Below are 26723 nucleotides of genomic sequence, written 5' to 3'. Positions count from 1 at the left end.
TATTGAAAATCGAATATTTAACACAGACTCAAATTGAGTTTAAGGCAACTATGTATTGATATTGGGAGACAAAGCGGTTGATAGAAGAAGACCGTCTTCTGGAAGGCTGCACTATTCTTGTTGGGGCGACATTTCTCAGAGAGGTCGATTTTCAAATTTCCCGGTACCGATAATACTTTACCCTCGGGTTGGGGCCAAATGACCACTGTAGCGGGCTAAGCAAGTTTGCGGGCAGTTTGGGGTTCTTATCTTCACGTGACCCATATCATAGCCACTGCAACTGGGGTTTGTTTTCTTGTAATTCTCGTGGTTGTCTTTATTTGAAGAGCTGTCTGTTTTTTTTTCTTTCATTTTGATTAGATTCAGTTCTGTTTTTGCCTGTTTGATTGTGCATTCCGTCCTTATTGTGTTTTGGTTTTGAATCGGTGAAGTCCCGTGTATTTTTTCCAGTTTCAGAATCGTATCCAGTCGTGTGTATAATCTCTTGCAACCACACTCTTACTAGAGCAACACTAGCTTAGAGGAAGAATTCATAACAGAGAGTATATTTGTCGGGTTGGTCTTGATCTGATGTGCATTCGGTTATAGAATCGTACCATCTCGAAGTCCATAAGATCTTGCTCATAGGTATTATAAAGTAAATACACTATCTGCAAAATCTACATATATAGAATACACATTCACAGTTTCCACATTCTCCCCAGATCTCAACTCCATACTACAAAAAGTCACGACACCCACTATCATGAACTCCAAGCCCTACCTTCCAAGTATGGGCAGTTTCTTGAATGTCATTACCTCGCCTATCTCAGGCAGATACAAGCCGGCCACTCAGTCGGAGTCTCTGGATTCAATACCCGAAGACAATCATCCGGTGACAATGTCGCTAGATTTAGCCAATACTGTTGTTTTCCAGAAGGGGATCAACAAGGAAGAGAAGATGGTTAGTCCTCCTAAGACTATTCTGGGAGACATCGTCGTCTATGTCTTTACTCCGGCCAGACTCTGTCACCTAAAAATTGAATTCCGGGGTAAAAAGTATATCACACTCCAGAAATCTGCGTATCACAACACTCAATCTCCTTTAGTCAAATGTCGAACTCTAGTTTACGACACTGTACTCTGGAAACAAGAAGACGTACTTCCTATAGGGATTTACAACTATAGTTTTACCTTTGTAGTAGAGCCGTCGCTTCCAGAAACTGTAGACACTGCTAATCTCCAGATCCACTACGAGCTAGATGTCTCCATGAAATATACGTTACCGTCTTCGAATAGTCAGAAGTTGAAGACGATCCGGAGATTCAAGGAAGTGCAGTTAGTACGTTGTCTCCTGGAGGAGGATTCTACGGAACCATTGATAGCTCGTGGAAACTGGAGAAACATCATCTTGTATGAGTTCACAGTCCAGAGCAAAGTAGCTTTCCAGTGCGAGGACTACTCAACAACTATAAAGATATATCCGCTAGCACTTCGTAACTGCAACTTCACCATTCACAATGTCTCGGTACTTCTTGTTCAGAAAATTACAACGATGACGTCTAACATGAGTAAAAAAACCATCAACAGAAGCATATTGCTATCCAGTAGAACTGTCGAGGAATCGCACACTGGTACGGAAGACTGTAGCTTGCAACATGTTCAGCTGGTAAGAATACCTTCGTACGAACAATTGGTGCAAGATATACATACCAAGTCTCCCACGAGAATCCAGCCGGATTTCTGCGACGATACAGAGCTTGGTTTCTCTTGCTCTCACCAGATCAAGGTGTGCTTTGAAATCAGTGAGCTCTCTCCCAGCACAAAGGTTTTCCAGAATTCGCTTCTAGAAGTAGCTGAGTGTGGCAAAAGAGGTGAATCTGCAAGTATTTTCCCTTCTCGAACACCGTTTGCGTTAAAGGATAGATCAAAATTTAATAGTAATAAGAAAGTAGAACTCTCTTTCACTCACTCCATTATGGTTTTAAGTGCCCAGTCTTTCAACGGGAGTATATCGCCTCCTAGTTATGACTGCGAAGAGTCAGGATCAAACTACACCTACATTGGTAAGTCAAGGTCTCCGTCGGTGTTTGCTAGTAATATTCTTCCACCCAGTTACGAGAGCTACGAATCATGAACAAGTCATTGCCTTTCTATTTTTGATGTCGAGTGACATAGCTATTATAATACACACTAAAGCCCAGAACTCCACAGTTGCAGAGGTGGGGTGTTGTAGTTGTCGCTATTGTAGGTGTTGATGTTAATAATACAAATATGGTACATTTTTGCTTTGCCTTCTTTCTTTGTCTATAGCTTGAAGTACGGACTATGCATATAGCTAGAAGTTTCAAGACTATAGCTGACTATACCTTATAGATAGGCTATAGCGGCCCTCTTAGTTAATCTTCGTCGCTATCTTCATATGTTGGGATATCGTCCAAGGCAAGTTTTTCCGAGCCATTTCCATTGGATACAGATGTTCTGGTCCTCTTGGCTGAAGGCTGTTCCGGTTCTTGAGATTGTCTTTCTTTTGGGAAATGTTCGATATGAGATATGGACCTCTTCTTTTCTCGATCATACATTCGTTTCTTCCAGGCTTGCGAAATTTTGGGGCAGGCTTCGATGACTTCCTGTTCCTGAACTCCATCCTTGATACTGAGAAGAATCTTTTCTACAACAGAGATATGGTTACCGTTGCTCTTGTCGTTTCTAAACCGGAGCATTTCCCAAAATCCTGTCTTTGTTTGGCTCTGCCTACATTCTGCTATTCTACCTTGTAAGGGTTGATTGATGGCTTTAAGGCGTTCCCAGTCTTCGTCAGACAAATCTAGTTTGGCGAAATCAGAATGTGTGTTTCCAGAATTTCCTCCTTGCCAAACCTTGAGCTTTATCAAGTTCGGTTTAGAGTCATAGTCTGTGTACGTAGAGGAGGGATCTTTTTCGTCCATATCTGGATCTTGGACCTGGTTGAAGACAAACTCGATCTTGTAGTCTACGGTATTCTCCTGGGCAGGCTTCCATTTTAGGAGTGTCGGATCGGTCCCGAAAACATACGGCGTCTCTACACAAGTGAATATAAGACCGTCCGACTCATGGAAGAGTTGGTCCTTCTTGGCTATCACATCATCGGCATGGTATGACGAGACCATGAGCTTGAAACTGACCTTGAAGGGAAACTCAGGCGAGTTCACAATCTTCGGGAAGTTCATCTTGAAACGGTCAAATGGTTTCATGACATTTTCCGTGATGTAACCAAGACGTTTCAGTAACGGTCTGTCTACAATGGTCTTGGAGTTCACGGCCAAGGCATCAAAGATACAATATCTAAGCACCAGTTCGCTTACATTCTTGTTTTCCAACACTAATTCACCGTCAAGTAACGTTCCGTGGTGATAAGTCGGCTGTTCAGGTGTATCGGCTGTAGTGAGTGGGAAATGGATGTTGGGAATGAAGTAGTAGTCGTTTTCACGAGTGATCAAAAAGACTCCTTCACCCTTGATGTTGTCGTAGATGATGAAAAGCAAACATCTCAAGCCATCAGACTTCTCGCACACAAAATAGTCGCGATTCATCAACGTATCTTGCAAGTTTTTACGTTCAAACGAAACTGGCTGTGATCCAGGAAAATTGGGAGATCTTCTGCCCAAAAGATCTGCTACCATGAGTCGCAACTCACGGGCCTCTGTATCGTCCAAACGCGTTCCGGGGATCACCGGAATATCACGCTCCTCTAGTTGGATCATTTGGAGAGTTTCCGGAGAAATTTGGAGAGAATTGTTGTCGATATTGCTAGAGAAAAGAGGAATAGAGTTGGTTTTAATTTGAGTTGAAGGTGAAATATTGCGGTATGCGACATTTGGTGATAGTTGAATGAAGGAGACATTCTGAGAGAACGCGACATTCATCACCTAAAACTAAGTACACCATAATTTACTAACATTCTGTCTGTGGAAGAGCAATATACGAATAACGATTCCGGAGTTAGCAGTAGTGGGTGAAGTACAGCGAGATTATCTGCTATTTGTCAAGCCTGCCATTAAAATTAGCATATCATAATTTATCGTAACTTTATCTGTAATCCTTCCATCATTAATTTTTATTTCAGTTAGCAGTTATTCCAACACCAGTGTCCAAATTCATATACGTCTTAAATAGTGAGACTCTCTTACGAAGAAAGCATCAATTTCATTCAATCGTATCCTTAATTCTATCAATTTTTCATAAATTTCATATTTTTCATATACTGACTTTTTTAAATCTTTTCTTTCTATCCTACCATCCAATTCGTACCACAGCATAGAAAATCATATCATAACACATCCCACATCAATATCACAATGAGATTAACGCCCCAAACAATAAACAACGCGAGTATAGTGCTAAACCCAGAAGGAAAACTAACCCTCCAGCTCAGAAACCTCTCCATCCCATACTTGGAGAACCTCGGCATAACCCAGAACAAGTTTGCCGTAATAGACTTGACCAACAATGACATCACAGAATTAGCCAACATTCCGGCAAACTTGTCCAATCTTGAAGTGTTGCTTCTAGGAGGTAATCGCATCTCGTACGTGGATGAAGAAACATTTCTGGATGAAAATGGCATCAAGTCACTTTCGTTGATCAACAATAGCATCACCAAATTCCAGGCTTGTTTCAGAAATAAGTTTAGATGTTTGGAAAATCTCGTTCTCATTGGCAATCCCATTGTGAATCACAAGCATTACCGATATTTCATTATCTGGTTGGTGCCTACGTTGAAGGTACTAGATTTCAAGAAAGTCAAGGATGGCGAACGACAAGAAGCTGAAAAGCTATTTGGTGTAGACAAGGAGGACTTCAACGAACTTGCGCTCTCATATCTCCATCAAGGAGCTCGTCCTGCAGTTGTAGAATCAAAAACTGAAGAAAATGGTGTCTCCACTTCAGACGATAGGAACCTTAGCCAGATAGGCAGAAAGTTGACTCCGGAAGAAAGAGTAGAATTGATGAAAAAACTCGAGTCGGCTACGAATCTTGACGAAATCGATGAGATAGAGCACAAGTTGAAAACGGGCATGGTGTAATCAAATCTGTAGAATTAGGTATATATATTGTATAATAGACACAGCATAGAATTGAGGAAATTGTTAACGAATACGGAAATATTAAGTTTCAAAAAAGGAACTACGTCGAAAAGTTCAAAGAGTTCAAACAGTTCAAAATTTCAAGAAGACTATCAAAGTTGAAATGGCATTATCAGCATATTGTAGTCTACTTTCTCTATATTGTATCAATATCTACATTTGTTCCGCAGCATTATCGTCTTCTATTGGTCTCATTTTCTTGTAGTCTCGGCTGAAAAATTCCATCCGCCCTGCTTATTGTACGAGGTGATTTTCTCTTCCCTTTCTTCTTCTTTTTCTCTCATACGACCAGTGGTCTGGAGAAGACTAAGAGCCAAAAGTCCATAGAGAGTATAGTGGAGTTTTTGAAACTTCAGTTCTCCATCGCTTATATCTGGTAAAACAGTCTCATATCCATTCACCAGTATCGAATCTGATTTCATTATCATTCTCACGCTTCCAATCATATTTCACATCCGCTATATCTGATTTCATACCTACCAAATTTACATTATTGATTCACTAATTAGGCTATATTGTGGTTATTGTTCTTGTAAACGTCCATACTCGTCCATTCGAATTCCCATTCATCCATAGAATTCATTCTGGTTCTGATCCTCATTTTTCATCCATTCTTGTATTCTTGTATTCCTATTTATTCACATATCACCATGTCCTCTAGACCGAAAAGGAAAGCTACCATCAACAAGTCGTACTCCGACACGCTTGAGGATTATCCAATAGAGGAGTTGTCAAAATCATCGTCTGCATCTTCCATAACCTCATTGGTCAGCAACAACAGCTCTAGAAGGAAGCCCATGAAGAGAACCTCTTCTGCCGTGGACGTAACCAGCAGTAATGGAAATTCCAGCAGTAGTGGTAGTAGTAACAGTAATGGAGGGGGGAGGTCGAAAGTATCAACACCTAAGGCCAGTCTGAAACCGCAGATGCCTCACAACTGGCAACCTCCGGTTTCTGTCGCAGACTACTTTTCCCAGAAACTCGATCTTACCGACGCATACATTGACTTGTCAATACAGACGCTCTATTGCCCCCGACACGAGAATGTCCATTTCATAAGCGACCGTAGCAATAGTTCAAATGGTAAGCGCAAAAATAGCAAGAAACCCTTGTTCAAATTGCAGAAGGGTGATTATATCTATATGGTGTCTGAGCCTCCAGGAGAGCCATACTATATAGCGCGAATCATGGGATTCAAACTTAAAGACAAAAGCCATGGCCATGATGAACATCTAGAGCACGAGGAAGCACATCGCATAGGCAATGGCAATTCAGCCACAGCAATCGTGGACGCCAATGGCTACTGTTTCCAGGTGCAATGGTTTTACAGACCTCGTGATATTTCTAAGACGACCTCTGACTCCAGACTCCTCTTTGCCTCGATGCACACAGACACATGTCCACTCCTCAGCTTTAGAGGAATAGTAACCGTAGAACACAAACAGGATATTGAAGATAGATTCGGTTCTCAGAATGAGAGCCTGTCTGTAACCGCTACTCCCAATAAGGGCAGAAACAAGAACAATACTAAAAAGTCTACTTCTCCTCCCAATGTCTCGGCATTGGAGTCGTATATCCAAAACCCCAACTGTTTCTACTTCGACAAGTTGTTTGACAGGTACATGATAAAGTTCTACGACATCTTTCTGACAAGAAACCTTCTTCAATACACCACTGTAGAGAACTCCAAGAGCAAGAACTTCTTAATTGCGTTGAACAAACGGTTTGAGTTCATATTTGTGGAGGGAACAAGAGCCAAGTCGTTTGTAAACACCTTCAGTTCTACTTCCTGCAACTGTGAGCATTGTGGGCAATGGTGTTCTTCAACCCAAGACTCTATCAACTGTGTAGAGTGTGGAAAGTTCTACCATATGCTCTGTCTAGATCCTCCTTTGTTGAAGCGGCCTAGTAGAGGTTTCTCGTGGTCTTGCGCTGCTTGTACCAAGAGACATGATATCGAGTACCACAAAAAGAAGATGCTTATGCTTTCTCATGATAATAAATCGTCAAACGCTAGTCAGTTGACTAAAGAACTCGATGCATTGAGTGTCATACCAACAAATAAAGTAGAAGATGAATCTGCTTCAACCACACCATCACTGTTCCAAGAATCTGCAATAATTGAAGATACTGAACTGACCCCAGGAGGTGAAGATGATGAAACCCAAATCATCTTACCTAAATTCGAAACGATGGCAATAGACTTTTTACTTAACGATGCTGACTTAACTCTTGAACAAAGACGCTTAAAGGAAGAATGGCCAATGAGATACTTGGGTATGCATGCTAGATTGGAAGATGGAGTAGACATCGATGACAGATCGCCGTACCCTAGAGCATCTACCAGATTGGGCGCAAAGCATCAGGCAACAAACATACCTGAGTTCTACGATCATCCCATTGAGTACTACGATGTGGACAAGCCTAATTCGAAAAAGGTCAAATCGAATGGTAAAAAGAACAACCACGATAATAAGGAACCGATGGAGAAGCTTGTAGTTCCCGACGAGTACAAGGACTTGTCGCCCAAGGAGTATCCCCAGTGGCTACAGCCTCGTCCTAAAGGTTATGTAGAAAGAGGTGTAGATGATGGCGAGGGAATGACGTGTACGTTACTCTGGAAGCTGTCGGACGTTGATGTGGAGAATAACTTCGAAAAGCTCGATTCTTATATTCAAAGATGCGAACCTATAGCCACAAGACTTAATATGCTTCTGACTTCTCCTAACTTCATGGATTCTGTAGTTAATGCGTACATGAGGTATGATGGTGATGTGGACAGAGCCTACGATGAGATTATGAAACTCACTCGAAAGACTTTGAAGGAGCCTACATTCACCAAGGAAGAAGTCAAGCGATTTGAAAGTGGAGTAAAGGAGTTTGGCAGTGAGTTGTATCCTGTCTACAAACGTGTTAAGACACAGCCAAGTGCCATGGTTGTACGGTTCTACTATCTCTGGAAGAAAACGAAGAACGGTCGTCTCATATGGGGTAACTTTGGTGGTAGAATGCAGAAGAAAGTTCAGAATATCGTAAAAGAAGAAAGTGCGAAAACGACTGCTTCAAATTCCAAAGCACCTCCAGCCATCGACGATTTGGCTGATCCTGAAGATGATTCATCGTATGAGACGGAGAAGATTGGTTTGCACAATAAAAAGCTCGTTTGTAAGCATTGTCATACGAACCAATCGTTCCAATGGTTTAGAATAACAGGTCATTCTGCCAATCCTAAGAAGAATGAAACCTTGGATTTGAACTCAGAGGTCTTTGGTGATAGTGTAATTGCTCTTTGCTTTAGATGTGCTAAGTTGTGGAGACGCTATGCTGTTGTTTGGGAAGACCCCAATGAAGTAGAAAAGAAAAACACCAAGACCAGTGGCTGGAAGAAAAAAGTCGAACCAGAGCTTATTCTGGACTCTGTCGCTATTCTTGAGGAAGCTGAAACTCAAGGGGCAACTTTGTCTTACGCCTTTGATTACGAATCTGAAAGCAGCTTGACTGCGGCAGTCTTTGAAAGGTCGGTAACACCATCTGGTAAAGTAGAGCAAAAGATAATAACCAAGAAAAAGGTCAAGCCAGAGTATGTAAATGCTGTCAAAGAAGAGAAGGAGGAAACTAAAACTATGAACAAAAAGAGAAAAACTTCTACAGCAACATCCACTACTTCTAAGAATCCCAAGACAGCTAATGGAAAGACCTCTAAGACGGCTTCTGCTGTACTGAAGAGCAGATCTAAGGAGAAGCCTGAAACTGAAACCAAGATCAAGGCTGAAAATGAAGGTGATGAAGCTTTGGATGAAAAACCTACTAAGGGTGTAAAGTCTCGCAAAAGAAAGCAGGAAACCATAGAATCTAATTTGGTAGAAAAGGAAGTTCTCATTTCTCAGCAAACTACGAAGAAACAAAGAAAACATGCTAATTCTATGGCAAGCAAAATATTCAATCCCATTTTCAGCGTGGATTACAACCCTCCTGCTAGTACTCTTACCACCAAGATCGACAAGAAGTTGTATCCAAATTTGAGCAAGAACAGTTTGGAAAACATTATTAAGAACTACAGAACCAGGCAGTTGTTGGATTTGACATCTCAATTACAAGTATTGACGGTGCCTCATTTAACATCTGTAGAGCTACCATTTCAAACTCATGATAGAAAATGCTGTGTCTGTCGTGAACATGACACAGCTGAAAACTCCAAGCTTGAAATGCTAATCTGTTCAAACTGTGGTGTAAATATACATAGTTCCTGTGCTGGTATAGCAATTCCTGAGGGTGCTCAGAAACCGGTTAAGCAGTGGTTATGTGAGCCTTGTGTCAACGACTTGAAGCCCTTTAACTCGACTGTCTACTCGTGTTCGATGTGTTTGGCAAAGGAATCCAATTACGAGCTTTCTATGTTGGGTTCTCCACTTGTGAGACCAGATTTCTTAAAGCCCATATATGAGTCAGGGAAATGGTGCCATCTCTTGTGTGCTATTTTCAATCACGATTTGATTTCTTTCCGACCTTCTACAACTACTTCGAACTCTCTGAAAAGAATTATAAAGGAAGATGTTTCTGATATGAGAGCTATGGTGGATGCTATCTATAGCGGCATCCACATTGAAAGTGTATCTAAGGTTTTCATTCAGAACTATCGTTCAACATGTGGCATCTGTCAGTCTCGTAACGGATCCATGGTCAAGTGTGACTTGTGCGATGATAACATCAAGTATCACCTTACATGTGCTCAGGACACTCCAAACTTCAAGCTTGGCTTCAAGTTGGTAGCTCCTGTAAACGAAAAAGATCATCAGATAGTGAAGGTGGGCAATGTGGTGGGCAAACTCAAGCCGATCTTGGTCTGTCCTAAACACGACCAATCCACATCTACAGTGGCCAACTTGAGAAGCATTGGAAAGAGAGTATTTGGGGTGAATAAGGATGAGCCAAAGCCTCTTATCCAGCTATTCTTAGAAGATGCTGTTAAAAACAATACCATCAAGTTAACTGGACCACAGTTAAGATCGAAGTCGTACATTGAAAATTATAATCTCTTCAGAGGTGAATCCGAATTTAACAGACAGAATCTGCTTTTGCTGTTGCACAACGAACAATCAGAAAAGATCTGTTCAGCATGTAATACCAGAACCTCGCCAATGTGGTGGAACAAAGAGAGGACAAGTCAAGCAAAAATAGAACAGATAGAATCGAATGGCCCACAGAGCAAAGAAGTATATCTTTGTCAATCATGTTACCACAACAATGATGACGATGACAGTGGAGCAAGTAGCAGCCATAGCAATGCAGAAAATGAAACTGACGATACAGAGGAAGGCGAGAGTTTGATCGATGTTCTCAGAAAACCTATGTCTGCTGAGCATTACGGTATTCGAAACGAAAAAGACCGTCTATCTGACATATATGTGTCGAAGTTATTGCAGGAAAAAACTCCGGCTAAAGAAAGTAGTAGCAGTGGAGAGACCACAAGATCAAAGATTTCTCTTGGGGATATCTTGAGTTAGACGTGTAGCATATAGAAATGAACATACAATTTATCTAAATAGGAATGAAAGGAAAGGATACCTGCAAAATGGAAGCATCAGATGAATGGCTGCGAAATAAAGTATAGACATATTCGAATATTTTGTGTTGGTACACAGGAATTCCGATAAGCCCATCTTATCTATGTGGATATTATGTGCACTACTGGTGACTTATCAATGCGGATTTAATAAACACAAATTGTGAATATATGCCACTTTCTTTCTACCACAATTTAAGTAAACTATCTCAAAGTCTTCAAAGGTCTCTTAAATCCATTTTTCTGGATTCTGTACTCGATTTTGACTGGCCAGCTTCTTTAAATTGAGATTTGGCCCTTTTGTTTAATCCATATCGATATCCTTTAACTCTGGCTCACTACCCATGATCTACGAGACGTCTCTCATTCCTGGTGAAGGAATTGGCAACATCAAGCTCGGCGATACGCTCTATAATGTTATCAAGCACTTGGACAAGTACAACTATAAACTTCGAATCAGCTACTCCAATTCCCAGTACTTGGAAACACCGATTGTGGTGACAGCAACGGAGTTTGGCATCCGACTCACTTTCAGCAACAAGAAGCAGCAAACGCTCGAGCTCATTGAATTTTTGGATGTCGACAGTCCTTCGCATAGCAGCGGCACGTTGACGTCGCGTCACAGCCGCCTTCTCAAGTTAATTTATAACGGAGTAAGTCTTAATGAATTCGAAAGCGTTTCCACTAACAACAGCGAAGTCAGCGAAAGCGGCGTCGGTAATGAAGAACTCAACTCTGGTGTTGCATCCGTCTCTGGATCACCTTCGTTATCTAAAAACTCATCTTCCAGCACGATTTTGGAGACGGCATCGTCTTATTCGTCAGCTGCATCTTCCAACTCAACGTTCCACGCATTGTTGTCTAACGGTCCGACTTTCAAGGCGATCTACAACAAGATTTTTGGTCCAACTTATCCCGGAAAGTTGAACCAAGATTGCAACACGTATATATTGTCGTATCCTGGTATCTCTTTCAAGTTCACTATAGCCAACGATCAGCTCTTGGAAAGTCTCAAAAACAAGGACGATGATCTCATCTTGTCTACCTTATTGAATTGGGACGCTGCCTCGGACGTAAGATGTTTATCCATTGCTCTTTATAAGGGCAATTCGTGGAGTGAGTTCGAAAAGGAGTTTGTAAAAGTGAAGGAAAACTCCGGATCCGTTGAAACATCTACCTTAAAAAGCGTAGTCAAAGATGAGATATCGTCTGTAAATGCTAATTTGAAAGATGGGATAATCTCTATATCTTTTAAAGGATCCGATAAAACTCCAGCAACAATTGTCATCGGTAAAACGACTCAACAGGAAGTGTTGAACATCTTGGGACCTCCAGATGATTACTTTAATAAATTTGATTCACGATTGTTGATCCATAAACATTTGCTGGTACACCCTGCGGATGGAAATAAGATTACAGGACCACAATTTGAGGAATTGTTGTCTTCCAACGAAAACGACATGTCTCACTATAAATTTCACAACTACTTCAGATACGGTATTGATATTTTGTACGATTTGAATACCAGTAGATCTAGCAGAAACCAGCACGCATCTAGTACGACCGTTAAAAAATTCATCATTCACAATGGTGGCATTACTGAAAGCTTAGACTTCATGAAATGGAACAGATGTAACTGGGAAATCACTGCAGGCAGTGAAACTGGTTCTGATATAAAATTCAACTCAGAGATGTATTTCCACCAGTTACCCGAAGAATTGAGGAAGTTGACTCCGGTACTTTTGAACAGAATTGAGTCAGAATTCATAGACAACGACTTGGACATAATTGAATTTCCCAATGAATCCACACGTGCTAAAACAAAGCTGGACAGTCAATTGGAAAGGAAGGAAGATGAAAAGGTGAAGACTTGGGGACAGTCCAAGCTCTATGGTTATGGCAGGTGTATATTGGAGGTGATCAATTCTAACGGCTGCATTGTAGCAGTGACTATTTATTAAGTGTTGTGCAATTTGTGAGAAAGCAGTAATTCCTACATGAGTCTTGTTTTGTTTCTAAGAGTAATTAGTATATATTGACATTAGCAGTAGAATTGAAGTGTAAGTACGGTATCCCAAAATGCAAGGTGAGAAGTGAAATGAATGAAAGGCCAGCTTCCGTCAAATAAACTTTCTTCTGAATCTCGAGAGTCTGGGACCAGGCTGCTTTAAATCTTCAGAAGAGGTCGAGAATTCGGAAGGAGAGGTAGCAGAGCTGGTAGATTTGTGCCTTGGCTCTTGCTTGCTGAAAATGGAATCGACATCAGAAAAGACCCTTGTCAATTGTGCACCCATTTCTTCTTCGTCTTCAGAATCCTCAGAGTCTTCAGAAAAATGAACAAGATTATGGACGTATTCCTCCTCCACTGGAATTGCTTCTTGTTCTTGTGGCTCCACTACACTGACGTTTTTCATTTTTATACGGATATTGTTCATCTCAGAATCGTAGCCATATACAGCCTCCTTCTTCATTGAGGACTTTTTTGGTGAGATACTATCGGCCGAAGATGAAGAAGACTTTTTTGGGGAAAGGCTCTGTGTGGTAGAAGAAGAAAGATTTCTACGATGTCTTGTCTTCATCTTATTGTGGTCGAGGAAGGCGACAATTTCTTCGTTTCCAGCATAGTTAAAGACATGATTGGTGGCAGACTTCTTTGAAGGTACAGATTGTACCGAATGAGGTATGGACAGATGAGAATTGCGTCTTGAAGTAGAATGTCTACTTTGAGAGTCTCCTATGTACTCAGATATGATATCTGAGATATTGTCTTCTTCAATCTCATATAACGACGAACTTCTTCCGCTTTTTGCACTACAAAATGATGCATTTTCCATTGAATGGGAATCGTTACTTGATTTAACAGAAGAGCTAAAGATACTTTGGTTAGAGTCTTTAGATTGGTCTGACTTTTGAGAATGCTTTGACGAGCGATGTTTGCGCTTGCCTAATTGGTCCTTCAACTTCTGCTGAGTCTGGTAGGACACAGCCGGGACTAAGTAGAAATTCATCTCGAGATTTCAACCAAGGGTCTCCAAGGAGATAAACGTAGAGAACGAGGTCAATTAGAATACACGCAAACTACATTTTCAATGTGCCAGGTTCTTGGGCATCAAGTCCTTATATATTCTACAGTCATGGGCCCATCTGGGTGACCTAGGCTCCATATCATGATAAGAGTCAACCAATCTGTAGCAACTTCCGAAATCAAATGGCTGAAAAATAATATAACAGGCATAAAAAATATAACGAGGACAAACAACAATTCCAGGACCATAATGCAAATTGTGCATCCATGAAAGAACAGGACGTGTCTGGTCTTAGAGAAGGAGGAGAGAGAATGAAATTTAGGCTTGGATGTTCTACATACAGACATGGAAGGTTGATGTCACAATGAGAACAATAGGGTTTTGTCAGAAGAATACGACTTGGAAGGGGCCACCTCTAGTGTATGAAGTCGAGGCAGGGTTAGGCTTGCGCTAAAAGCTCAGAGCTTCACAGTGACTTATTGGAATTGAACTGGAATTTGTCTTCGTATCCAAGTCACTTAGCAACGGTATGGAATGAGCTCGTCTATGGAATGGGCGCTGAGATGTGATGAGCACGAAAAATGAAAAATTCTCTGGACGAGAGCCAGCTTCTCCATCCTATCTTCCGTATCCACTACGTTCCTAGATCTACAGTACTCCCTAAGCTAGCTGTGGTTGGGCGGAAATATGGCGTATCGTTAACAATGGAGATCTCCTCGACGCAACCAGTATTCAGTTCACGTGAGCTATTGTTCACTACCCTAGCATAGATTCCCCAACAATATTCCAGGTGCAAGGGACTAACTGAGCCAAGATGATGGACAGGACGTGACTCTGGTTGGAGATTGCTGCAGTCTAGTGTTGTAGGGACACATGCGTTGTGGTATTAGAGATCCAGATCGAGATGCTGTATTAGGGAATATTCCAAGTGATTGGTTGAAGACTGCGGTTGCTGCAGTTGCGGACAGTTTCGTCCCATAATGTTCACCTGGTTTGTGGCTTATGTTGAAGTATTATTTGTTGAAGCTTATTAGTCGCTGGTGGAATATCCCCAACATCTGTATCATTGTGCAAAAATCGTGGAAATCTCGCCTTACTTCGGGGACATAGTACAGATGGTTCAAGTTTTCAACGTATTTAGTTTATTTCATTCTAATTAGAATTTGGAGAAAAAAAAATTACTATTGCCATTACTACCCTCTGAATAATTTTACAAAAATGCTACACGCCCCTTCTTCCCAGCATGTTGGTCTGCCGATCTCTTGTATCAGATCTCCCACCATTCCATCACCTGCACCAACCCACTAAAGACAATTTTAGACAGATTCATTTTTTTCGACCTGACGCGTGTGCTGCAGCTAATATTCTATTTCCAATTTCGATAATATTCTGCTACAATTTTGTGATTGCAAAAATGTGCTATTATTGGACTGGAAGAACTTCATTGGCTACTGAGTCTACCAGCTGCATTCTTCCACAGATCCTGATTATAATTACTCCCGCCTCTTCCTTCAAATACACTATTGCACCTGCTGGAATATCGGCATTGCCACAGCAATTTTTCGATTATTTTTTGTACGGTGGAATAATACTTCCTCCCTACATGTTCATTCTCCTTAAACTTTTTTTTATGCTTACATTACTTACATCCTTCTCTGCCATTTATCGACCAATACATTTCTTATGAGCCCTGAAATTTTCCTCTTGTAGTTGTACTGTCTGAGCAGCTGCAGTCTTTGTAGGATATCTCTTATTGTTAGACATCTCATTGATCCGACCGCCTGAGAAGCCTAGCACTTAATTCCATATCTCGACAACTCTAGTGGCTAAGGACAATTTTCATTTCAATTCTATGCATTTTGAGTAGTTCCTCGGTGGTCGTCTTGATCTGCTGTATCTGTAGTAGTGAAACTCAACAGTGCCACACCCTCTTCGCCCAATTAAAGATTCCCAACTACAACTTTCAAGGCAACTCAGGGCATTCGAAATAGGAAGTGAATTCCGGCTATCTCTTTCTGAAAAAAAGCACAACCATCTCCTCTAAGCGAGAATCTCCCTCACATAGAACACATTCGAAGTGACGCCTTCTACAGATTCATATATACGAGATAAGTAAATCAGTTCATTGCTTCCTATATATAATTCTATGATGCTTTATTTGAGAGAATTTTCACTCATCAAGAAATTTGGCTGGGGTGAGAGGCTCGTAGGCTGAATTATATAGGTGATCAGAATGGTGAGAACCGCCCTGTAATCTTCTCAAATCGAGGAGCTCTGGAGTCAATTGGCTGATGTTGGAGACTCCTAAAAGCTTCATGTCGAGAGTCATCTCTTCTTTCAACATTCTAATTGCCTTGACCACTCCCTTCTCTCCGTAGCACGAATTAGCATAGAGAAAAGCACGTCCTAAACCTACGCCTTTGGCGCCAAGACACAATGCTTTGATCACATCACTTCCACGTCTAACCCCACCGTCGATGTAGATTTCGATTTTGTTTTCCAAGTTTTTCTGCTTTAACACCTTATTCACGTCGGCCAATACTTCAATAGGCGCTCTTGAAAAATCCAACTGTCTCCCGCCGTGGTTAGAGAGCACAACTCCGTCTATATTGTTCTCAATGGCTAGAAGAACGTCGTCAACTCTCTGCACACCTTTGATGACAATGGGAATATCCGTAGCTTGCTTGAACTTACGGATGTCGTCCCAAGTCAATCCTGGATCCTTGAATGACATTATGGGATCTTTCTCTTTGGCAAGACTTTCAGTCTCTAGATCGTCGTTGTCATTATCAAACATTCTGAATCTCATGTCCTTCTCACGTCTTCCTAACAAGGCAGTATCGACGGTGACAAAAATCCCCTTGATGCCTCTGAGCTTGCACTTGTCGATCATCTTGTAACTGAAGCTTCTATCTGGCAAGACATACAATTGAAACCATTGCGGCTGATCCGGACGGGCAGCATCAAGAATTTCATCAAACGTGTTTGAAGAGCTGCTTGAAATCATCTGGATAATGTTCTCTCTTCCACACCCTCTGGCAATTGATATTTCTCCATCGGGATGACCCAATCTTGCCTGGGCAGCTGCAGAACAATAAAAAGGAGCATCAACTTTTGAGCCCAACATTTCAGTAGAAATGTCGACATTCTGGACATCTGTCAACACCTTAGGGTGGAAGAATATTCTCAGATAGGCGTAGTGGTTTTCTCGCAAAGAGAATTCATCATCTGCAGCACTGGAGTAGTATGCCCAGGCATTGGGGGTCAAGATCTCCTTGGAGATATGCTCAAAGTCCGAAATATTGTAAACAGAGTTGATGGGAGGTTTATTCTTTATCCGTTCCTGTCTTTCTTCTTCGTCACCTGAGTTTGTAATATCCTCTGCCTTCTCAGCTTCGCCAATAAGAGGGCCAAGATGAGCGTCTTCACTGAGAAACTTCTCAAACACGTCTTTGGCATGGAACTTATTGAAGATGTCACTGGCATCCTTTCCGGCACAATGGAGGACGATTTTAGCCCCACCAGGATGCACTGCTATGAATTCGGACAAGTCGTAAACTTCTCCATTGATGACTACCCAGACACCATCTTTAAGAGTGAGGTGCTTGCTGAGTTCCTCTACTGGGACTCCAGGTTTCTCTCCTGTGTCGAGGAGAATGGAATTATCAGTGAAACTGTGAATGTATACAAAGGTTGATACAGACAGAAAAAAAAGAATCGAGGTTGGCAACTTAAATGAAAACGGAGGTCGATCTTGACTTTTCAGATCCCACCTATATAGTGGAGTTCGCCGAAATGTGGGGTTAGAAAATAATCGACACTGCGATGCACTAAACACTGGCTTTCTAAACGCATATTTCAGTTTCAACATAGAAGAGGTCCGAAAAATAGTGAAAAACTCAACTCCAGAATGCATTTGAAAACGTCAGAGGAAAGTGAAAATTGCCTACAGTCAATCCACAAAAGGCACTTGGTGGGATGAGAAAGAACTGGGTAACTGCAGAGTTTAAATAATTTTTCAAGTTTATTGGTGCACATCTGTATTGCTTTGGCGGATACCGCATTGGGTTGTATTCTCGGTGAGACTCACGGCCAATAAATCGAGCCAGGATTTCCCACATATGAAAGGTAAACTCCGGGGTGCTCCAATATGATTTATGAAGCCATGTAAGTATGCAATGCTAGGACTTTTCTGTCCAGGTCTATTATTCGGGTGAATGCTCCCGAAATTCCCCCGCCAACACTTTTACTTTTATTATGTTCGCGTCATTATTGGTCCGAGAGCGACACAACATACACAACTCCGAGACATGAGACAAAGGTCAAAGATTTGCTATACTCTCTTCTTTCATCTTAAGCGCATTGTATCATTAAGATAACCTGACTGGCTCTTCATCATTTGTTGCAGTGGATTGTTTCAAGACTTGAAGTCGGTATCATAATTAACGAAATTAAGTTATAGTTAATTTATATATTGAAAGTATGGGCAGTCTAAAGAAACTGTGGCTATAAGAAAAGTATGTGTATTAACTATTAGTCGAAGAATCCTGAGAACAGGAGTTAGAAAGGGTAAGAAAGAATTCCAATATGAAGTCCGGTAGCGAATCCTGAGAATGTTATAATTTTGTCGTCATCTGTAGAAAAGTTCTCTTGGCTAGTATCAAGAGACCGAAGTATTCCTTGAATCCTACTTTAGAATTAAAACAATAAAAAAGAGACAAGCTCTATTGTCTAAACAAAGAGCAAGGGTACAAATGCAATAAAAGCAAAGACGACCTTGTTGTAGGTGGCCAACGAGGCAGCACCTTCGAATGTAGATACAGAAGATGGTTGTTCAGCTGGAGAAGGAGCAACTGCAGAAACAGAAGGAACTGCACTTGCAGCAGATTCAGCTGCAACAGTCAAAGATTGGGAAGCTTCTTCAGCACTAGCAGTAGTTTCTGGCTTAGCAGCTTCTGGAGCTGGGGCACCAGCAGTAGTTTCTGGCTTAGCAGCTTCTGGAGCTGGGGCACCAGCAGTAGTTTCAGGCTTAGCAGCTTCTGGAGCTGGGGCACCAGCAGTAGTTTCTGGCTTAGCAGCTTCTGGAGCTGGAGCACCAGCAGTAGTTTCTGGATTAGCAGCTTCTGGAGCTGGAGCACCAGCAGTAGTTTCTGGCTTAGCAGCAACAGTTGTGGCTGGTTTGGCAACAGAAGCAGGAGTAGCGGCTTCCGGAGCAGCTGGCTTAGCACCACCTGGAGCAGCAGCTTCTGTAGTAGCTGGGGCAGGGGCTCCTGGAGCGCCCTCAGTAGGCTTGTGTTCACAAACTGGACAGACTGTCACTGTTACTACTTGAGTGGAAGAAGTTGTCTCAGTGGCACATTTACCCTTAACGCAGACAGTGAGTGGACAGTCAACAACGGTTGATGTCACGTATTCCCACAGGGTAGCAGTCGATGGTTCTGGGAAGAGAGAAGTTGTTGTGAACCAGCTACCGGAATCATCAGTAGAAATCAATACGACACCACTTTCGGTTTCCACTGATCCATCAGGTTCGGTGGTTGCGAAAGTAGTTGTGTATTCAGTTGGTTCAGCATTCGAAGGTTCTGGGAAGAGAGAAGTTGTTGTGAACCAGCTACCGGAATCATCAGTAGAAATCAACACGACACCACTTTCGGTTTCCACTGATCCATCAGGTTCGGTGGTTGTGAAGGTTGTTGTGTATTCAGTTGGTTCAGCTGTTGATTCTGGGAAGAGAGAAGTTGTTGTGAACCAGCTACCGGAATCATCAGTAGAAATCAATACGACACCACTTTCGGTTTCCACTGATCCATCAGGTTCGGTGGTTGTGAAGGTTGTTGTGTATTCAGTTGGTTCAGCTGTTGATTCTGGGAAGAGAGAAGTTGTTGTGAACCAGCTACCGGAATCATCAGTAGAAATCAATACGACACCACTTTCGGTTTCCACTGATCCATCAGGTTCGGTGGTTGTAAAAGTAGTTGTGTATTCCGTTGGTTCAGGACATCCTTCGCCATCTCTAAGGCATAGCTTTGGACCAGAAGATGATGAAGCAGAAGATGGTACAACAACGACGACAGTGTCAGTACCACCTGGACTAGCAGTTTCGGTTACAGTAGAAGTTTCTGATCCAGTGCCAGTAGATGTTAAAGTGGTTTGACTGTTTGCAGAAGATGGCACAACAACGACGACAGTGTCAGTACCACCTGGACTAGCAGTTTCGGTTACAGTAGAAGTTTCCGATCCAGTTCCAGTAGATGTCAAAGTGGTTTGACTGTTTGCAGAAGATGGCACAACAACGACGACAGTGTCAGTACCACCTGGACTAGCAGTTTCGGTTACAGTAGAAGTTTCTGATCCAGTGCCAGTAGATGTCAAAGTGGTTTGACTGTTTGCAGAAGATGGTACAACAACGATGACAGTATCAGTACCACCTGGACTAGCAGTTTCGGTTACAGTAGAAGTTTCCGATCCAGTTCCAGTAGATGTTAATGTAGTCTCACTATTGGTAGATGAAGGAACCTCAACGATAACAGTGTCGGTTCCACCTGGAGTAGCAGTTAAGGTAATTGTAGTGGTTTCAAGACCAGTCCAGGTAGATGTCAAAGTGGTTTGACTGTTTGCAGAAGATGGAACTTCAACGATGACGGTGTCAGTTCCACCTTGACTAGCAGTTTCGGTAATAGTTGTAGTTTGAGTTCCAGTCCAAGTATATGTTAAGAAAGTTTGGTTGTTAGCAGTGGAAGGAACCTCTACAATAACAGTATCTGTTCCACCCGGAGCAGCCGTGATAGTGGTAGTAGTAAAGAAAGTACCAGTCCATGTAGATGTAACGGTAGACTGACTGTTGGTGGATGAAGGAACTTCAACAATAACAGTGTCAGTACCACCTGGAGTAGCAGTCTCGGTAACAGTAGTAGTTTCAAGACCGGTCCAGGTAGATGTCAAAGTGGTTTGACTGTTTGCAGAAGATGGAACTTCAACGATGACGGTATCAGTACCACCTGGAGTAGCAGTCTCGGTAACAGTAGTAGTTTCAAGACCGGTCCAGGTAGATGTCAAAGTGGTTTGACTGTTTGCAGAAGATGGAACTTCAACGATGACGGTATCAGTACCACCTGGAGTGTCAGTCTCGGTAACAGTAGTAGTTTCAAGACCGGTCCAGGTAGATGTCAAAGTGGTTTGACTGTTTGCAGAAGATGGAACTTCAACGATGACGGTATCAGTACCACCTGGAGTGTCAGTCTCGGTAACAGTAGTAGTTTCAAGACCGGTCCAGGTAGATGTCAAAGTGGTTTGACTGTTTGCAGAAGATGGAACTTCAACGATGACGGTATCAGTACCACCTGGAGTGTCAGTCTCGGTAACAGTAGTAGTTTCAAGACCGGTCCAAGTCGAAGTCAAGGTAGTTTGACTGTTAGGAACAGATGGAACTTCAACGATGACAGTGTCAGTTCCTCCTTGGGTGTCAGTTATTGTGGTGGTTTCCGTGTCAGTTCCGGTCCAAGTAGAAGTCAAAGTGGTTTGAGAGTTAGATGGAATTTCAACGATGACAGTGTCAGTTCCTCCTTGAGTGTCGGTAATTGTGGTGGTTTCCGTGTCAGTTCCGGTCCAAGTAGAAGTCAAAGTGGTTTGAGAGTTAGATGGAATTTCAACGATGACAGTGTCAGTTCCTCCTTGAGTGTCAGTAATTGTGGTGGTTTCCGTGTCAGTTCCGGTCCAAGTAGAAGTCAAAGTGGTTTGAGAGTTAGATGGAATTTCAACGATGACAGTGTCAGTTCCTCCTTGGGTGTCGGTAATTGTGGTGGTTTCCGTGTCAGTTCCGGTCCAAGTAGAAGTCAAAGTGGTTTGAGAGTTAGATGGAATTTCAACGATGACAGTGTCAGTTCCTCCTTGGGTGTCGGTAATAGTGGTGGTTTCCGTGTCAGTTCCGGTCCAAGTAGAAGTCAAAGTGGTTTGAGAGTTAGATGGAACCTCAACGATGACAGTGTCAGTTCCTCCTTGGGTGTCGGTAATAGTGGTAGTTTCCGTGTCAGTTCCGGTCCAAGTGGTGGTGGTAGTAGTTTGGGAGTTAGATGGAATTTCAACGATAACAGTGTCGGTTCCTCCTTCAGTAGCAGTCTCAGTGGTTGTTTCAGTGTCAGTTCCGGTCCAAGTGGTGGTGGTGGTAGTTTGAGAGTTAGTAGGGGAAGGAACTGGGGGCAATGGCTTACAAGCCTGACAAGCATCTGGTTGACCTGGAGTAGGAGGAGGGCCAGAGTATGTAACAGCACCAAGAGGCACTGAGACCAATCCAAGACCAGGATCTGTGGTGATCAGGAACAAGGTTGTGTCGTAACCAGTACCAATATCGAATTTTTGGGATAATAATCCAGCACCACGAAGGGTCAAGATACCACTTGTTGCATCGTAACTGTACGATGACAAACCAGGAAGAGTAACAAGAGGAATATCTAAACCAATGATATTTCCGTTACCGAAGTTTGCAACTGTGAATGTTTGAGGAGTACTGATAGCAGTTGCTCTCACACTGGCTGTGTCAGATTCCAAGTAGATGGTTTGAGTTTGAGCGAATGGAACCAATGCATTGGAAATGAAAACACTGGAGTCAGCCTGGGCGGTGATACAACCCGTACCATCAACAGCAGTTGTTTGTTGGTATATCTCGTTGTAAAGACAAATTTGACCGTTGTTGTGAATAGTAGCAGCTGGAGCACCAAGAGTGACTACACCAGTGGATCTTTGGTTTTGGTAGAATACCATTAAACCATTGTTGTTAAACGTAAGAGAAGTAATTGCCATTATTGGGACACCCACAGAACCATCTCCCCCTAAGTAGAATTCACCGTTGTTTTCGAAGGAAATACCGGCCAATTGATAAGTAGGAGCAGTCAAAGATTCAGCAGAATTAAAAGAAACAAGACCATTGTTCACGATGGAGTTGATTACACCGTCAAGTGTGACGGTCAATGCAATCAAATCAGATGTACTGGTAATGTAGAAGGAACCTTCAACATCAAGATTACCCACGATGGCAGAAAGAGCGTTGTTTATGATAGAGTAGTAGACGCCAGCGTCAACTGTAATGTCTCCAACATCAAGAGAAATAGTACCTACTTCTGTGGTATCTTCAGTAACTTCGAGTGCTAAAGCACTTGATGCCAGCAAAAGAGCTGGAACAAGGAACTTCGAAAGCAACATTGGTAATTAAGCGAATGATATGTTTATTGATCATTGAAATTGAAACTAAAAGAGGACGGATATGAGTCTTATATACTTCGGACTATGACCGAAGTTGTTGCAAGGCCTTATTTGCGCTCAAATACTGTGCTGTATGATATTACTACAATAAGTTTGAGATCTTTTTGCAGTATTGAAAGATAATGAAATTGGAGAAAAATATCCATTGTATTCAGTTTTGTGTCCGCATATGCGTTAAACAATAAGATGTAGTTCAACAAAGGCTCATGTTGTGGCGCCAGGTCTGGGATCTGCCTTGTGGATGGCACCAGCTATTGGCGATTTTTCTACATTTATGATGGCACAAAAAAGTTGCGACAATCTTAAGCTATGACGAAGGGTCCTGGATTTGAAGTTTAGATCCAATAACTACAACTTCATCTGTATTCTTCTAACACTGTACGGGTTCAAGGGGTCTTCTAAATTTCAATACTTGGTGTTCATCGAACGGAGTCGTAATTCGTATTTTCAATGATTTCTAGAACTGCGGAGCCATTGCAACGGTATTCATCGTTTCACTGCGCTGACTGTATACTCGAAAGAGGTCTATATTTGGTAAGTAGTGTGTTTGACAAATGAAATTGACACGATAGGGATCACATGTGCACTATTTGTTACTTTTAAACTAGTCTTCATATTGTTAGATATTGTCAGCCCATACTGACATGACGGATTTATGAATTTCATTGCTCTAAATCGCCATTGCTATTTAATTCATCCCTGTCTTGTTTAAATAGACAACGCCAGCGCGAATATTTTGCACTAGTTTTTTGGTCAGCCATTGTGCGTATTTTCATATTGTTCTTTTTCGTAACATTGCATTTGACAAAGATAGAAATGCTCTGGACAATACAAAATCTGGCATTGTATTGGGTTAGCTGGCTCGTACTTCTATATTGGAGAGGCAGGGTTCTGTTCTCCAAGCAGGTCTGGCTTGTTCCTGAGAATTCAACAATAAACGTAATGATGGAAAGATAATCGGCGATAGTTTTAATATTTCCGAGAAATATTATGCGCTTGGTTGGCTCGATTGTCGGTTCCTGCTGTTCAGAATAAAAGGTATTGCCGGGTATTACAAAGAAAGGGGCAACTTTTGAGTGATTGATATCGGCATGACGCGAAACGGGTTTCAAATTTTTCTGGGTACCGATTTGGAAATACCAAATATAGTTTAGCCATTACCTAGCTCAATGTCTTTCTCTGCCTTTCTGCATGGACGATCTTCAGAAAAATATTGTAAAGCATCGATTACAAGTACTCTTGACCTTATTTCACATCTATTTTATCTTATGCATGACCTGCATATTGCTTTCAAGATGGCCATTTTAACTTTCCTCTTGCATCACTTGCATATTATTCTTAAATTGACAGGAGCAGGGTTTTTCGACCCTTGGTTGCACCAATTGTTCCTAATGTGGAAAGTCTTGCTCTTGTTTTGTTTTACGGGACGTGTAAGTGCACACTTTCACCAGCCCTACAACTGGCAGCTTGCAGGCGCGTTTCAGCAAGAGAATCATTTCTTGTGCATGGTAGTGAAACTGCGCACGTAAATCATTTCCGCTTTCGGTGAACGTGGAGGACGACGTGGGTCCTATTGAAGGATCAGCAATAGGTGAAATAGGTATATCGTGTTCTCGTTGCACTTTGTGGTAAGTAGAAACACAGATTGGGAACTGGTGATCTTAATTCTTCTACTTACAATGTAATTGTCTTCCATGAAAGGATAATAAGCAACAATAGACAGAAATTTCATCTTGATCAAGGGCCAGAGCACTGGAAAATACATGTAGAAAGGGCGGAAAGATATTGCTAACCACGCCAAGTCAAATCACTCCAACTGAAATGAGTGTAAAGAGAAAATCTTACAATCTAAAACTAGAGCTTGTAAAAATTTATTGCGTTGGTTTCAATGAGAAGATGTTCAAGCTGGATTTTGGAGGTTTGAACCAAGTGATGTTTCTATAAATCTTCCAAAATGGGTAATATCTTCGCCGTTTCAACTACAGCAGGATGGCTTTTGACCTTGATCGAAATACGGAAGACTTCTTGCCAGACGTACGGCTACCATATACACCAATCCCCTGCATTTCCCCGCATATTTAATTTTTTGGCAATATGAAATTGCCATAGAACGATTTGCCAGAGCCAAGGAAATTCTAGCTTCAAAATATTTGTGACACTTTCAAATCGGTGAGGTACTATCTGGTGGGTCCAAAATGCAAGCACTGTGGACTGACGATCCTCTCACATCTCCGACCTCTGTTGCACAGATGCAAGATCAGGAGATATTGAGAGAAGAATAGGTAATCTATTTCAAATAACGTAGTGCACTTACAGTTACGAACAGGAGTAGAACCTTTGTTGCGGGTATCTTTGTTTCTACCTAGAACTACAATAGAATTAGGAAATGTGTCGTTTTCAGATCTTGTTAATTCACGATGTTTTATTATTCCGCTTATTAATCAAGACCTTGGTGTATTTTTATAATGTACCGAATTTTGATGTTGATGTGGTACCTCAGCATGGTAGGTAACTGAGATCTGAAAACTGAGATCTGAGATCTGGGATCTGGGATCTGGGATCAGTAGTTGTGTTGTACTGCATATTGTAACAGTGATAGCAATGTAATTGGAGCATTAACGAGAAGTCACTAGAGCTTTATGGCAAGGTTAGATTTTTCTACAGGTAAAAAGGGGTGTAACTCTTGAGATATATATCAGATAAATAGAGAATTGTAGATGAATTTTTCTTGTGAATTTTTATGGGAAAGTTGAAGTTTCAGTAAATGTTCTATTTTTTGAAGAATAGCGTCTTAAATTGCAAAAACTAGCAAATATACTCATTTTTTTCTTTTGCTTTTTGGTCAAGCTAAACATAAGTGTACAAATAAGGAGGGATGAAAGAGAAGATTATGAATATGTCAAAAATGAAGAATAGACGCAAACCTGAGTCGATACTTTCAGCCACCTCTACCGATAAGCGATTACGAACAATTAGTGTTAGCGAGTCGATTGGCCAATATAGAGAGCATAAGTACGCCATATTTAAACTCTATTTCAACAAGGAAGAAATTTACGAGACTGTTAAGAGGAGATAATGTAGATTAGAAGATGAGCCTCCGTGGTTATGGACGATGTGTGGATGCATCGAAGGCAAAGAAATGAGGTGCTAATCTATTTTCTATTTATCATAGGCAGATTCTGTAAGATAAGCGAAAGATACGACGACTATTGCCGACTTAATAAATATGTAGGATAGATAGACATCTTCGAAGAGGGCTGAGGGTTGATGTCCAAGATATATATCGAGCATACTGGACTTCTTAAAATTGACATAATTAAAAGAAGAAAAAACAGAAAAAAACAGCTTGCAGTTGGAGAATCTATTTCTATTTGCTAATATCCAAGTACGAACATCAGAAGCCAGCTACGGTGCAACACAATAATAATGGGCAGTTGTACCAGAGCAATGTGTTTTACTAGAGCAGTGAGTGATTCACCGGAATTGTGACTGTTGATTGGTCCAGAAAGTCACCCTATTACTTTTCTATATGGAATGCGGCTGCTTAAGAGAATCGCATGCAAAAGCATATGGCTGGGAGTCATTGGAGTCAACGCCTGCCTGTGCAAAAGCAATGCCAGCTTGATCCAGTCAGAGCATTAGACGTCGAGAAATCCTGATAACGGAAGTGCCGACGCGACAAGTGCAGGAGGAAGTTCCGCGGCAACGTTATCGGGCCAATGAATTCGCGCGATAAGCTTTTATCCGACAGGCTTACGTCAGCAGGCGTTACTG

The 26723-nt window shown here is 41.7% G+C and overlaps 8 protein-coding genes across 8 annotated transcripts; 4 read left to right on the top strand and 4 right to left on the bottom strand. All coding sequences in view use genetic code 12, as the record gives it.

Moving 5' to 3' along the window:
- Positions 1-745: 745 nt before the first annotated feature.
- On the top strand, positions 746-1321 carry PICST_28102 (predicted protein; the record flags this gene model as incomplete). The annotated part of the gene is made up of 1 exon (XM_001387674.1): positions 746-1321. A coding segment is annotated over one exon (576 nt), but the record flags the coding sequence as incomplete, so codon positions are not given.
- A 166-nt stretch (positions 1322-1487) lies between these two features.
- On the bottom strand, positions 1488-3722 carry CEG1 (mRNA capping enzyme alpha subunit and guanylyltransferase; the record flags this gene model as incomplete). The annotated part of the gene is made up of 3 exons (XM_001387263.1): positions 1488-1513; positions 1693-1697; positions 2560-3722. The coding sequence occupies 3 exons, from the start codon at positions 3720-3722 to the stop codon at positions 1488-1490; spliced, it is 1194 nt and encodes a 397-aa protein (XP_001387300.2).
- A 594-nt stretch (positions 3723-4316) lies between these two features.
- Positions 4317-5045, top strand: PICST_52660 (predicted protein; the record flags this gene model as incomplete). The annotated part of the gene is given in 2 exon segments (XM_001387673.1): positions 4317-4857; positions 4873-5045. 2 exon segments carry the CDS (start codon positions 4317-4319, stop codon positions 5043-5045), a joined length of 714 nt encoding a protein of 237 aa, XP_001387710.2.
- A 710-nt stretch (positions 5046-5755) lies between these two features.
- SNT2 (hypothetical PHD type zinc finger protein with BAH domain-containing protein) lies at positions 5756-10609 on the top strand (the record flags this gene model as incomplete). Its single annotated transcript, XM_001387672.1, has 6 exons — positions 5756-5963; positions 6000-6592; positions 6626-7151; positions 7215-8005; positions 8369-10364; positions 10395-10609. 6 exons carry the CDS (start codon positions 5756-5758, stop codon positions 10607-10609), a joined length of 4329 nt encoding a protein of 1442 aa, XP_001387709.2.
- Positions 10610-10879: 270 nt separating this feature from the next.
- PICST_86494 (predicted protein) lies at positions 10880-12794 on the top strand. Its single transcript, XM_001387671.1, has 3 exons — positions 10880-11366; positions 11472-12056; positions 12102-12794. Exons 1-3 carry the CDS (start codon positions 11013-11015, stop codon positions 12627-12629), a joined length of 1467 nt encoding a protein of 488 aa, XP_001387708.2. The 5' UTR covers positions 10880-11012; the 3' UTR covers positions 12630-12794.
- SRP40.2 (Suppressor of mutant AC40 subunit of RNA polymerase I and III (high serine)) lies at positions 12789-13676 on the bottom strand (the record flags this gene model as incomplete). The annotated part of the gene is made up of 1 exon (XM_001387262.1): positions 12789-13676. One exon carries the CDS (start codon positions 13674-13676, stop codon positions 12789-12791), a length of 888 nt encoding a protein of 295 aa, XP_001387299.2.
- A 2119-nt stretch (positions 13677-15795) lies between these two features.
- CYB2 (cytochrome b2, mitochondrial precursor) lies at positions 15796-17810 on the bottom strand. Its single transcript, XM_001387261.1, has one exon. It carries the CDS (start codon positions 17608-17610, stop codon positions 15865-15867), a length of 1746 nt encoding a protein of 581 aa, XP_001387298.2. The 5' UTR covers positions 17611-17810; the 3' UTR covers positions 15796-15864.
- Positions 17811-18485: 675 nt separating this feature from the next.
- Positions 18486-22856, bottom strand: HYR5.2 (hyphally regulated cell wall protein; the record flags this gene model as incomplete). The annotated part of the gene is made up of 6 exons (XM_001387260.1): positions 18486-18565; positions 18791-18898; positions 19199-19276; positions 19340-19549; positions 20576-20591; positions 21885-22856. Coding segments are annotated over 6 exons (1464 nt in total), but the record flags the coding sequence as incomplete, so codon positions are not given.
- Between the last annotated feature and the right edge of the window lie 3867 nt (positions 22857-26723).

The sequence above is a fragment of the Scheffersomyces stipitis genome, chromosome 1 (genome assembly GCF_000209165.1).
Source record: "Scheffersomyces stipitis CBS 6054 chromosome 1, whole genome shotgun sequence".
Classification (NCBI taxonomy): Eukaryota; Fungi; Ascomycota; class Pichiomycetes; order Serinales; family Debaryomycetaceae; genus Scheffersomyces; species Scheffersomyces stipitis.
The sequence above is the reverse complement of the archived record's forward strand: the minus strand, read 5'-3'. Positions and strand labels throughout refer to the sequence as shown.